The 14,581-nt window shown below is 36.0% G+C and overlaps 2 protein-coding genes across 2 annotated transcripts in view; one reads left to right on the top strand and one right to left on the bottom strand.

Annotated features, from left to right (window-relative positions):
* Positions 1-3,478, top strand: part of LOC111453876 (amino acid transporter ANT1) — a 4,601-nt gene extending 1,123 nt beyond the window's left edge. Inside the window, exons 2-3 of the mRNA XM_023095161.1 lie at positions 831-1,478; positions 3,007-3,478. Coding sequence (XP_022950929.1) covers positions 831-1,478; positions 3,007-3,411 — 1,053 coding nt within the window. The 3' untranslated portion in view covers positions 3,412-3,478. The remainder of the gene's footprint in view (positions 1-830; positions 1,479-3,006) is intronic.
* A 1,384-nt stretch (positions 3,479-4,862) lies between these two features.
* On the bottom strand, positions 4,863-14,217 carry LOC111453791 (rhomboid-like protein 15). Its single transcript, XM_023095023.1, has 13 exons — positions 14,036-14,217; positions 12,604-12,769; positions 11,477-11,780; positions 11,093-11,125; positions 10,914-11,005; positions 10,755-10,828; positions 9,734-9,828; positions 9,575-9,644; positions 8,929-9,074; positions 7,999-8,047; positions 7,874-7,930; positions 5,214-5,288; positions 4,863-5,124 (listed from the first exon to the last, which is right to left on the bottom strand). Exons 1-13 carry the CDS (start codon positions 14,057-14,059, stop codon positions 5,119-5,121), a joined length of 1,191 nt encoding a protein of 396 aa, XP_022950791.1. The 5' UTR covers positions 14,060-14,217; the 3' UTR covers positions 4,863-5,118.
* Between the last annotated feature and the right edge of the window lie 364 nt (positions 14,218-14,581).

Raw genomic sequence — 14,581 nt, 5'->3', positions numbered from 1 at the left:
TTTTTTTTTTTTTTTTTTTTTTTTTTTTTTTTTTTTTTTTTTTTTTTTTTTTTTTTTTTTGTTGTTGTTTATCGTTTAGATTGATAGAGCTAACTGGATTTTGGTAAATGATCCGCCTGTTTGGATGATGAAATTGCTTAGGATTCATTAGCTTGCGTGATTGCGGCACCGTGTAGTATTAGCCTGGTTGGCGAGTTGATTTTCTGAATCTGAGAGAGTGTTTTTGGTGCTTCTACTGCGATTTCTTTCTTCCTTGTTAACTAATGAACGATTTGAATTTTGTTGTGTGCCTGAATGTGTGAGTTATGGTGTTTGATTTCTCGGAAAGCTATTGTCGTAAGGTAAGGTGTTAATTTAACCTGTTTGCCGAATTAATTTTAGGAGTCTGAGAGAATGTGTTCGTACTGCGAGTTTCTTTTCTTTTTTCTTTTTCCTTTTCCTCTTCTTCATTGTTAACTAATGAAAAGTTTGAATGCTGTTGTATGTGTAAATGTTTGAATTGTTGTTGTTGATTCCTCGGAATTCTATTTTGAAGTTAAATTTTAATTCAATTTTCTCGTTTATATAAGGTGACCAACGGTTCGGATGATGAAATTGATTAAGATTCATAAGCTTTCATCGTTACGTTAAGGTATACCGCTGACCTGTTTGGCGAATTAATTTTCTGAATTTGAGAGAACCTGTTCGGTGTTTCTACTGAGCTTTTATTTTACGTTGTTAACCAATAAAACGTTTGAATGTTGTATGTTAAATGTTTGAATTATTGTGTTTGATGCCTTTGTGAAGATTTTCTGAAGCTGTAGTTCTGTTCAATTTTCTTGTCATGTAAGGTGAAATGTAGGGAGAAATTGACGTCACAAGGAAGATCCAACGAATCAAGAACGTTTGGGGATTTGGGATACATATGTATGGGAAGCAAAGGTCGATACCTTACAGAGTTTCTCATTTTCTTTGCCCAATGTGGAGGCTCGGTGGCATACCTAGTATTTATCGGTCAAAACCTTTCATCTGTATTTCAAGGTCATGGCCTCGCAATGTCATACTATATATTTTTAATAGCAGTAGTTGAAGTTGTGTTGTCATGGATTCCAAGTCTGGCTGCTTTAGCACCCTTCAGTATCTTTGCTGATATTTGCAATGCAATAGCAATGGGAATCGTGGTGAAGGAAGATATACAAAAGGCAATAGCCGGTGGAATTTCATTTGATAAAAGAACAGCTATTACATCGAATATGCGAGGTTTGCCGTTTGCAGGAGGGATGGCAGTGTTCTGTTTTGAAGGATTTGGTATGACATTGGCTTTGGAGTCCTCTATGAAAGACAAGGCTGCATTCCCAAAGGTTCTTGCTCAGGCTTTTGTAGGAATAACCACTGTGTACGTTTTGTTTGGGTTCTCTGGATACATGGCTTATGGTGATGAAACCAGAGATATTATCACTCTGAATCTCCCCAATACTTGGTCAACAAAAGCAATTCAGGTAAACATGGTTATGGATGCATTACTAATTTCTCAGATTTGATTATTCTTTCATGGAAATGTTTAGATAGCTTTTCATTCACTTTCCACCATATCATCCTTGAGATGAGGTTGCAGCATTAGGCAAGATCAAGCCCTGTATGCATTCACGTCTTTGAGGGTTAATTTAAATTTATGACAAGATTTCCACAAGGGAATAAATTATAAATCATTAGCTAGCTGTATGTTTTATCACTATGTCACATCACATGCTACTCTGTTGCAAGTTGGACATTTGTTACATTTTCATGTGGCTATCCTCTCTTATGCATGTGCTGCTGATTGAATTGATCTATTTTGTTATTTCCTTGGATTAGTTTCTTTGATTTGACCCATTGTCAATGATTTATGTGAACAGTGCCCCTTTTTTGTTCAACAGTTGAATCATCTGTTGGGCTTTAACACTACCCTTTTCCCAAACATATCAATGAACGTCCAAAATTGTGCAAAAGCAACGTTGTCAAAAGAATCTTTCTGATGCTGTTGAATCTTTGAGTAGTTTCTCCTCCTCTTCTGCTCCCCTGCTCTAAAAAACATGGATTTTAGAATGCTGATCTGTATTTCTCTGTATTGCATTGCATCTGAATGACGTTGAATCCGTAATTAGAAATGTGCATTTAGGAATTAATCAAACTCTATCTTTTGTTTATGCTGATAGTTTCCTCCCTAAAACTCGTGAAAAGAGATGTGTCAACTTGAACCATGTTAGGTTTTTCTACCATAGATGATAGATGATTATCTAAAGATACTACTTGGTGGAACATAGATAATTGTAACTTTCAGACTACTCACTAACCCATGGGAAACATGACTAGACAAACAAAACAAAATGATAAAAAGAATTGTAGAAAGCTAATGGTTCGTTCCTAGAGAATGTCCCCTAACAGATATGAATAATCGAAACTGTTTCTCCTAATGTTGGTTAATTAACAGCTTCTTTAAGTTTGTAGGTGTCTTTTCAAGTATAAACTGTCAGGCTACTGTGAACATGTACGTTAGAAGGGGTAATGAGGGATAAGTCCTATGGAAGTTAATTAAAGGGTCTATTACTGTTAGTGTGATGCGTTGTCTGTGTAGCCGACTGTAGGCGTTTGGCTATGTTTTGTGGGTATTAATAGTACCCTGTTAGTGAGGGAAGGGTAGGAAGTATTCTGTGAAAAGAACAGTCTTCTTGGAAGAGATTACCAATCCTCTGGAATTGGCTGGGTGTTTGGCTGAACTTTGTATTCTCATTATAATTTGTATCAATCAAATAGATAGAACAGGATCCTTACATAAACCTCACCGTAAGATAAGATCTTCAAGGTATGGAAGTTTATTTGAAAAGATTTTCACTCAATTTATAATCTAGTTAATGGGTCTTCCCTTCACTAGAATTTGAATTCAAAACCTTCTCATCATTTAGTTTTTCTTTGTAGTTTGTTATAATACATCTTAGTTGGCACGAAAATGAAGCAAATTTTCTCACTTGAATCTTAAATGTGCTTCAGGTTGGATTATGTGTGGGGCTGGTCTTCACATTCCCTATGATGTTGCATCCAATTAACGAGATTGTGGAGGATAAGTTGAAACAAAGCAGCTGGTTTGAGAAGATTCAAGACAGCAATAATGTATTTTCAGGTAAACAACTGAAGGTAGCTACGTACATCAGTCGGGCGATCATCGTGCTCGGATTGGCCATGTTGGCTTCATTTGTTCCAGGTTTTGGTCTCTTTGCCTCGCTTGTCGGCAGTACTGTATGTGCTTTAATCTCATTTGTTTTACCCGCGATTTTTCACCTGAGGTTAATGGGTTCTTCTCTAAGCTTCAGCCAAAAAGTTTTGGATTCTTTCATTTTGATATCCGGATTGCTTTTCGCCGTTTATGGTACGTATAATTCTCTGGTTGGTATCTGAGCTGCTGTTTATTTGTAACTTAAACCACTTTTTTATAGTAGAATGGCTGTTTTTACACTATTGCGTTTCTTTTTATCACTTTTCATGTTTTTTTGGGGGGATGGATGAGTATGTACATTTGTTCTCAGGTTTGCAGTTTAATCCCTTTTTTCTGATTTTGCTTTGATTTTATTCATAAAAGTCATCTCCCTTCTGGTTTGTTTTGGTGTTGGTTATAGTGTGTTTGGTAGGGATGAAGGGAATCAAGCTGGTAGTTCGGTTCGGTTTACAGAGCTATTCAGGCCAAACCGAGTAAGTCCTCGGTCGTAACTGAACCGACCAAATTGTAAGCCTTGGGGGCAACTTTCTCCATCGTCTGGTTGGTTGGAACAACATTTTGTTTATTGATTGGAACAACATTTTGTTTATTGAGTCTATGCTTTCAATTTGTTGTACTCTTGCTCAACCCAACATGCATTTTATCGGGCCGTGTCAAGGCGATAGGCATCCCATGTATTCAAATAAGAGCTTTTGAGTTGCTATGTAAATATAGGGTTGGAAGGAATAAGTACAAGACCCTCAACAAAATAATGGATTAAGGTGATAAGAATGTTATCTGGAGACGAAATTGCTTTACCGAGTAAAAGAAGGGAAAGGAGCGAAGCTGTGAGACTATAAAACTGGCATAGTTTCTTTCTTTCGAGCAAGAAAAAGTTAGCACCTTTCTCCGGAAGAGTAGCAGAACAATGTCGAAATGGGTTAAACCTCTGTTAGAAGCCTTTAATTAAAGAGGCCGGAAACAATGAGTTGGCATCCTTATCACTCACTCCCCCAAGTTAAATTCCAATTTTTTAAACACTTACATTTGGTAGATTTTGGTTGCGTTATTGCCTTAGTTGTGGTTTGCCCTTGGTGTTGGTGTTCAAAAAAAAAAAAAAAAAAAAAAAAAAAAAAAAAAAAAAAAAAAAAAAAAAAACTCTTCGAGCGCGAATTTTTTACGGAGTGAAAATAAGATAAAACTTTAATTTATACCATAAAAAAAAAAACATTTTATTTTAATTTTTTCAACACTGTCGTTTAAAAACTCTTGAAACGATGGTTTAAGAAGTGACCTTAATGTTCCTCGTGGTCTCTATTTATATAAATTATCTTCTTTAAAGAACCATTTAGTGGCCATGGCTATTTTTCGCTAGAGTCCCCTCTTTCCCGTTCCTTAGGTCGTGTTGTCATTGTCCAACTCTTTTATCTGACTTGGGTCGTGTTGTCGTTGTCCAACTCTTTTATCTGGTCGTGTTGTTGTTGTCCAACTCTTTTATCTTTGACTGTACGAGACGGGATGTTAGTGTTCAGAGTCTTAATTCGGGATGTTAGTGTTCAGAGTCTTAATTTGTCCAAAAGCTCTCTATAGTTCTTTCTTCCACCATTGTTCGGTTGAAACTTTTCTAAGGTCAAGTTCTTTATATTGCATACTATACAAAGAAGAGGTAATATATCTTGGATTCAATCTCAAGAGGTCCACATCTAATTACATTTCCATTAGCCTTATATGCTTATAAAGCTTCACATATTATTTCAAGATTAGAGCACATATCCCCTCTAAGCCTAAAAGATTCCCTTGAAAAATACAACACAAAATGAAATTAAAGCTAAGTAAAAGTGAAGAAAATCCTGTGAGTAGTGAAAGATTCCCATGGCATGAGCTCAATTAAACTTGGTTGCAATTTTCAACTACTCCTGCAGGAAATCATTAGTTGCCATGGTTAGCAAAGTACACACCAAATCAGAAACGACTCATGAATTTGCACTCGTCATGAAAGATAAACCTTTTGGCTCATAAGAATTTCAACGGCTATATTAACGTCTCCATCCGCCGCTGCTAGCGCAACTTCTACCTGGGTCTGTAAACAATCCAAAATATTTTGAGTCAAATACTGCCACTAAAATTGTACGAGTCCCAGCCCACCGCTATCAGATATTGTCCTCTTTGGGCTTCCTCTTAAGGTTTTTAAAACATGTGTGCTAGGGAGAAATTTCCACACCCCTATAAAGAATGCTTCGTTCTCCTCCCCAACCGATATAAGATCTCACAGAAAAAGCATTGGTTAGCTATGTTTTACACTAGTTTATACATGTATTTTTCAAAAAATATACAGAAATGTAAACCATGTATTTAAAACGCATCTACTAGGGGAGAGGTTTCCACACTCTTATAAAGAATGTTTCGTTCTCCTCCCCCAACCGATGTGAGATCTCACAGAAAAAAGCATTGGTTGGCTGTTTTACACTAGTCTATACATGTATTTTTCAAAAAAATATACAGAAATGTAAACCATGTGTTTAAAACGCATCTGCTAGGGGAGAGGTTTCCACACCCTTAAAAATGTTTCGTTCTCCTCCCCCAACCGATGTGAGATCTCACAGAAAAAAGCATTGGTTGGCTGTTTTACACTAGTCTATACATGTATTTTTCAAAAAAATATACAGAAATGTAAACCATGTGTTTAAAACGCATCTGCTAGGGGAGAGGTTTCCACACCCTTAAAAATGTTTCGTTCTCCTCCCCCAACCGATGTGAGATCTCACAGAAAAAAGCATTGGTTGGCTGTTTTACACTAGTCTATACATGTATTTTTCAAAAAAATATACAGAAATGTAAACCATGTGTTTAAAACGCATCTGCTAGGGGAGAGGTTTCCACACCCTTAAAAATGTTTCGTTCTCCTCCCCCAACCGATGTGAGATCTCACAGAAAAAAGCATTGGTCGACTGTTTTACACTAGTTTATACATGTATTTTTCAAAAAAAATATACAGAAATGTAAACCATGTGTTTAAAACGCATCTGCTAGGGGAGAGGTTTCCACACCCTTAAAAATGTTTCGTTCTCCTCCCCCAACCGATGTGAGATCTCACAGAAAAAAGCATTGGTTGGCTGTTTTACACTAGTCTATACATGTATTTTTCAAAAAAATATACAGAAATGTAAACCATGTGTTTAAAACGCATCTGCTAGGGGAGAGGTTTCCACACCCTTAAAAATGTTTCGTTCTCCTCCCCCAACCGATGTGAGATCTCACAGAAAAAAGCATTGGTTGGCTGTTTTACACTAGTCTATACATGTATTTTTCAAAAAAATATACAGAAATGTAAACCATGTGTTTAAAACGCATCTGCTAGGGGAGAGGTTTCCACACCCTTAAAAATGTTTCGTTCTCCTCCCCCAACCGATGTGAGATCTCACAGAAAAAAGCATTGGTCGACTGTTTTACACTAGTTTATACATGTATTTTTCAAAAAAAATATACAGAAATGTAAACCATGTGTTTAAAACACATCTACTAGGGGAGAGGTTTCCACACCCTAATAAAGAATGCTTTGTTCTCCTCCCCCAACCAAGGTGGGATCTCTCAGAAAAAGCATTTGTCGGCTATGTTTTACTCTAGTTTATACATATTTTTCAAAAAATATACAGAAATGTAAACTATGTGTTAGGATACAAGTGTATTGAGTTGTTAATTGTTATATAGCCTTTAAGAGTAAGAAGTTAGAGAATCCAATTGAACTTAACAGACACCTAACAAAGAGTTTTGCAGATTTGAAAGGCAGGTCATACATAAGAGAGAATGCAGAAATGTATGCTTTTAGAGGCAAACGGAAACTCCAAATTTCTGAAATCAATGATCAAACTGGCCATTCGTTTAGTTACGGTCTCTAGATAGAATCTTCTATCTTGATTAATGGGTAAAATGAGTTTATATAAAGTGTCACGTCTATAACTAGCATGTATAAAGAAACAAGAAAGCTGAAAACAAACTTCTAAGAAATACCGACCAGTATTGTGAAAAAAGTATGAAGATTGGAGGTATAAAATTAAGTCCGGCACAAAATAGATCTTCTATGTTAAGTGACAACCCAAACCCACCGCTAACAGATATTGCCTGCTTTGGTCCGTTACGTATCTCCGTCAGTCTCACGGTTTTAAAGTGCATCTGTTGGGGAGAGGTTTCTACACCCTTGTAAAGAATGTTTCGTTCCCCTCTCCAACCAACGTGGGATCGCACAATCCACCCTCCTTGGTGTCCCAGCGTTCTCGCTGGCACACCACCAAGTGTTTGGCTTTAATATCATTTGTAACAGCCCAAGCCTACCGCTAACAAATATTGTCCGCTTTGGCCCGTTACATATCGCCGTCGGCCTCACAGTTTTAAAACAAGTTTGTTAGGAAGAGGTTTCCACACCCTTATAAAGAATACTTCGTTCCCCTCTCTAACCAACGTGGGATCTCACAATATTCTTGGTACAAACATCTCAAGTATGAAACTTTAAATCTTTAGAATGATACTAATAATGATGGCAATGCAAGTATTAGAGCAAAGGGGAGTACAAAAAGAGAGTACTTGCCCATATAGTCACGCAGTTCAGAGAAGTATTTTAAAACAGTAATAAAAACGGGCTATTGCAATGACATGGAGTAAAAAAGTTACCTTTTCAAAACCCATTGATACTAACTTTTGAATCGCTGCATCAAAGGCAACTGGTCTCTGCAACAAGTTCACAATTAAACCAAAGACTCAGGAAAGAGCAAAGTAAGCAGGAAGACGAGATGAACCTGGTTTTGTATTGGGGTTGCTCGATCTACTACCGCGGTATTGTTTTGCCTAACAAAATCATCAAGTAAAACCCTATAAGATGTTGGGGTAAGAAAATCATGCATGACACTGCATTATAGGCACTGATTTGTGTATCAACATTTATAAAATGCTTCTTGAAACAAAAGATAGTAATAATAAATAATTAAAACATTCTCAAACAGACCCATAATATAATTTGTTTCCTGGGAAGGAAAAACATAAATAAATCTCCAGCTTTTCGTAGTATTAGATTTCTATAGATTTGAAATATCAACATGGGCACGTTTCATTATTAACCATACTGCATGCCAAAACTTTCACTTCGACAAACTTCAAAAGTCAATACAGCACAGACAACGTCTAGAATTGCTCGAGTGAACGAGTATTATAGAGCTTCTGAACCTAACAAAATTGGCTTTAAATTCAGATTATAGTTCTGATTATCTCTCAGGTCAAGATATACATCATAGTATAAATGTAAAAAGACCCTTAGAAATAATTTAGTTCTTTATCTCTAAACTTTCAATTTCATCAAATTACACCCTAGACTTATCTTAATGTTGCAATATCAACCTTCTATTCAATTTCCACTAATTCATCGCTAATTTTAACAAAAAGCAATTAAATTTTTTTTCCAAAACTCATAAATTTAGGCAAAAATTTAGCTCCAATATCGTTTTTCTTTAAAAACCCTATCGATTTTGCACCATCATATGTTTTTATAATTCATTGTACATGAGAATACTTTTTCTTAATGAAATTTCAAATGAATACTTATGAGAAGGTAAAGATTGCAACACTTATCTATGCTTGGGGTGCAATTGACTAAATTAAAATTTTAGGATTAATTGATACAACTTGACAAGTTCAAGAATAAAAATCGATTTTTACCCCCAAAATCTTATTACCTTCCATCAGATGACTGATGGTGTGCAGCACTCATATCCAATAACCTGGTCTGCAGATTAAACTCTGAATCATCAACAGGAACTGTTTGGTTTTGAACGGAACCAAGTGTTCTTCCACGTCCAGGAAATCTGCTGTCTTGTTGTGGCTGTACCACGTCAAATTTCCAATCATAACAACGCCAACATTGATAATAAAACAAAATATTTAATGTTTTTTTGTTTTGGTTTAACCAAGTTCACTTTGAATGATGTTGTTAGTAACCAAAAGAATAAGAGATCTTAATGATCTGTTCACAATTACTACGAGTTTCCACAAGCAACTACAGAAGCTTGCACTGCCCTCCTCCTGTCTTCAATCCTCAGCTACACTCTCTTGTTAACTCTTAACAGATTAGCTCAGCAAGTTATAACTCCCAAGATAACTAATCACCGTAATTAATGGTGCTAATTATCAACCTAACCACACTGCCAAGCGAACTAACTCAGCAAGTTCACTCTGAATGATTTTGTTAATAACCCGAGTATATATTGGTGCTAACTCATGTTTTCCTGTTCTATCTACTTCCCCTTTCCAACTCTATTCTACATCAAAAGCCGAATCATATATGTACGAAGTAATTTTAACCATTTTAAGAGAACAAGATACCTCAGTAACTACATCTCTACGCGGCATCCATGAAGATAAGTTTCTCCAGACATTAGGAAAGGCGAGGCCACTGTTAAAATGGAAAAGGTAAAATGGATGGAAACGTACATAAATATGTAATTGGGTAATATAATACATGTGATCAGGGTAAAAATTTACTTGGTCACGGTATTTTGGCCAGAGTACGTTGGAAGCTGGGCAGAAGGATTTCCACCAGTGCACAAAATAAATTTTGGTCGCCTCACACAAGATGACTACAAAAAAATTACCATTATGAAACCAAAATCAAGAAGGTTACACCAAGGAATGCAACAACCAAATAAAAATAGATCATTTCCTCAATAAAAATAAAAAATGACAAAAAGGGAAAGTTGCTACATATATGTACAGCAGTATTTACAGTCAATTGATAACGAGACTATGAGGGACTATTCATATGGTTGTTTATATTGCTTGGACTAATCAATACCGAAGACACGTTCATCATACTAATAAACCAGGTTTAAAAACATTTCCTCAAACTCTTGATCGTTCTTCAGTTAGATGATATTAGAAAACTCAAAGATCACAAGCTATATGTCAATCATAGTCTTATAAAATGTATCTTCATGGTTCTGGAACCTTTTCTTGGATTTATTGTTAGATATGAGGACATCTATCTCAACCCTTCCAGTGTTCGGGCAATGAGAGATTGGCCAATGCAGAAACTAGTAGAGGGACAAAGTTTCTTTGGTCTAGCTACATTTTATAGGAGATTCATAAGAAACTGCTCGAAAGAAATTTTCCTGGAAAAACAACAAACCTATGGGTGCTCGCTCATATGGATTCTTGGTAGATATAAGGCTAGGAAGGTAGCAAACCACTTCACTAAATACTATGAAATTGATTACCATGAGACCTTTGCCCTCATAGCAAAAATGAACACTATGGTTAACCCTCTTTTTTCTTGTTTCTTATTATTTGTGGAAAATGCAGCAATATGACACTAACATGTCTTCACTCGGACGTATTAGTACATTCAGCTTGGAGGCTGTATTGATCTGCTACCATAGTTTATGCCCTCGAATAACTTCACCAATCATTATGACTGTCAAGAACACTAGAATCTTAACGTGATTATAAACAGAGTTATAGTAACATTCTCATTCATCATCCATTGCCATTGCAACAAAACACTTACAAGCAAAGAGGAAGACTCCATAGCAGAATAAAAGGGCGTTCCAGGTAAGAGAAAGTTTAATAGTCCATAAGTATCTGCAATATTGGTATAAGAGAATCAGCACCCTCAATTCCCCGATATAAAATAGAAAAATTGGCTTAAAAGATAGGAAAAACTGACAGGCAAATCCAGACACTATGCCACATAGGTGCCCTAGAAATGAGACGTTTGTCATTAGAAGCTGGAACACCACCAACAAAATCCACACATACCTAAACCAGGTCACAGGAATTCAACCAACTATTAACATGAATACACAGGATAGTTGAAATTAATTTAAGCAAATTAATAAATATTACCATTGAGCAGGAACACTAAAGAGGCCAAAAACACTGCAAGTCAAGAGATAGGGAAAAGAAAAACACGTTAGTTAACCTAAACGCATGTATCTATAATGGAAATCAACATATTATACACCGTATTATCAAATATGTCTATACAAAAGGATTATCCTGCATATAATGTATGCATAAGACTCATTTAGGAAAAATTGGTCATGTAATGGAGCAAAGAAAATAATCCAATTTTGAGGCCCAAAGGATGTTCTTCTTGCTATCTAGAGTTTCACTGAACATGATGCCTTTAGACATCAGAGAACCACAATTTTTTTGTTTCAGTGTTCAAAAGACAAGGCAAAGACAGTAAATATCATGTACTACGAGTCATCAGTTTAAAAGACTTACCTCCTGGATTGAATACCACTCAAACTTGTCTCTATAACAATCAATGAAAACAAAATTCCAGAGAATCCAATGGCACACTCATTCATAGGGTTGTCATAATGATGAAGGGGGTTATGAGCCATGACAACAGCGATGAAAAGATGAATAATAGCATTGCTTATGGCTAGGAGAATTGTCAGGTAGAGCATGCGGATTGATCCCATGATTCTTTCTAGTTCAGAACCCAAAGGCACTAAAGCCAACATGTTGAATAAAACATGAAGTAGCGAGCCATGAAAAAGAACGGACGTAAAAATCCTGTAAACTGCATGATAGAACCAAATAGCATTAAGAACCTTGAGAAGAATTGGCCAACTTCTATGTAACAACTAGCAAAGTAATAAGGGAAAATTACAGGATGTGTATATATGCCATGTAATCAAAAAAATCAGAAATTATAAACTAAGGAAGGAACGTAGGCCACATCAAATGTGAATTGTTAGTACAAATTATGATACAAAGTACCATATTTTGGGTACAAATACTCTAATTTGGTTTATTTCCATCACAAACACAATACCAATTAGTATACTCTGTTTTGTGGAATGCTATTTGCAAGTTTCTTATCCAAATAACAAGTATACCCTGAGGGTAATCCAACTGCACAATCCATCATGAAGAAAGATTGACCTTCATGAAAAAACTATAGAATCTAATTTTTTAAACAAATATGCTCAATCATGTAGGAGAATACTATATATATTGCTTGAAAGAAGGATCGTAAGTAGGTGTTGGCTGGCTCAAGATGGTTGTCCGTTATAAATTCCAACAAAACATGGTGGCACCTTACAACTGGGGTTAACATTACAATATCTAATTCAGTAATAAAAACAAGCAAATTTTGTTGAAAAGCAGTTCCGATCTACTTGTTCATTACAAGGTCCCAGCCCCAGATCTACTATTGTGGTCACACGAAATGATCAGAATCCTAAAAACCTCAACTTGAGCATCGGTTAGATTCTGACACCCTAAAACCATGTCATGAGCATGAATAGAATTACTACAAAAATAAACTAAAAGACAGAGTCAATTATAGATTCGATGACACAAAAAGCAACCACTACATATTGAGGAAAGGAGAAATATACCTTGAAACTGCGATAGGATTGCCACAGGTAAGAAACATATTTCGACAAATGAGTCATATCCAACCAAGAGACACACCAAGTAAATGGTTCCACAGATAATCATAATAGCTGAAGTAAGGAATGGAATGCCTTCCCACCATTGCCCCACCCTTGTTGGCAATCCTGCCTATCAGCCACCAAAACCAAAAGTGAGACCGTCTTCTTTATTTTCTCTTTTCTATACTAGGAAAAACATAATGATGCTAGTATCAAGCTTATAACTTAGCTTTAATTATCATTAGAAGTCTATTTAATTGATTTTCAAGTCTAATTTTCCAACTTGTATAATTATAATTCAGCTATCCGCAGTATAAACTAGCTGTTTACCACTGGCATTAGTTATTTAAATTTGTTTTCTCACTATTATCATGAATGTAGATAATTCAATAGGACCATGCTTAAGGTTATGGGTCAGCTAGCTACACAATTCAAGGAACCAAAAGAAACAAAAAATTAGCAGCAGGAGAGATTGGGTTAATTTGAGGTTGCAACACTATAGACTCACCAGAAGGATTTGAAACTACAGCGACGGTGGAAAAAATAGGCATCTTTCAACTGCCTCATAATTCTCGTATTCATCCTCCCATTCCATATGTATTATTGTTTACTAAATAGTAAAACTGGCAATAATGCTACTCTCCAGGCACAATTTCCACAACCAGAACAAATGGAAGTGGAGCTTCTCCCTACTCCATAAAGATCCATTGGACGGCAGGAAAAAAGAAATGGAAAGGAAATTGCCTTATCCATTAGAAGCAGCATGGAAAGAACATAAACAGGGTGGTCGGGCCGTTTTCAAATTTCACCCATTAGGGCAAAGTTTCACTTTGAGAAGGAGGAAACTAAATCAAGATTTTGACTTAGTCCTAATTATTACTTGAAGTTTCTTCAGCATTTGTCAGCTGAGATAGCTGTAATTCAGCTGCTTGACATTGGCATCAGTTATCTACAATTGTTCTCTCACATTACGTGTATGCAGCCGAGTAAGATGAAATAAGGATTAAAGCTACGAGCTAGCTACCTGAAAACTAGAAGAAAACACCTTTGGAGGTAGATCTCTTAAGGAATCTAATCATTTCTTTACATCGGCAGTTTAGGGAGTGCATCCAGACAACAAATCAAACTACGACAGCATTGCAGAAACTTAATTAACTCAATTTTTGAAGAACTTCACTGTTATTTACGCTCAAATTCAAAGAAAAACAATCAATTATACACAAAAATAACTTTCCAGAACCCCAGAACACTTATTTTCCTCCCACTTCACAGCAACGAAACAGACTTGGACGATTTTCTTTCACAAGCTCGAATTCCTAGACGGAAATTCAAAGCTCTGGACAAAATCAAGCCAAATTGAAGCTTAGAAAAAGAAAAACGCTAATCAAAAGTTTACCTCGGTGACGATGTTGGATCTCATCCTCTTCGTTGGAAATTCCCGCGACTTGGTTGAAAAGCAAGTCCAGAGAGTTCTTGAAGCAACTGCAAATGCCAGGAAGATGGAAGAATTGAAATTTAACGCATTTTATCTAAGCGGGTGTGTTCATTCACTCGAACTGCTTTTCCCCTTTTTTTCTTCTAAAATAAGTTCGTTCATTGTTCCAAATTAACTCCACCCTATTAAAATAAATAAAAAAAATGCTAAATTAATCAAAATTATTGTCAAATTTCCAATTTATTTTTAAAATATATTATGGATATTTTTTAAGCCCGATAATACCGTAAGGGTATTTTTGAATTTTTAAAAGAGTTAAAGGTATTAATAAAAAATGAATAAGGTTTGCGGTGCTCGCTGTTACTGGCAACGTAGTCTATGGACCTAAACATAGGGCTTAATGCATTGTGGACTTAAAAGGAGTTTAATGTTACTTACCAACAACATGCGTAGAGAAGATGTAACGGTGACGGCCTAGGTCCATGGGCTTCCCCTCAAGGCTTTAAA

The sequence above is a fragment of the Cucurbita moschata genome, unplaced genomic scaffold (genome assembly GCF_002738365.1).
Source record: "Cucurbita moschata cultivar Rifu unplaced genomic scaffold, Cmos_1.0 Cmo_Scf00015, whole genome shotgun sequence".
NCBI classification, from domain to species: Eukaryota; Viridiplantae; Streptophyta; class Magnoliopsida; order Cucurbitales; family Cucurbitaceae; genus Cucurbita; species Cucurbita moschata.
Note: the sequence above shows the minus strand (reverse complement) of the source record. Positions and strands in the feature narration are given on the sequence as shown.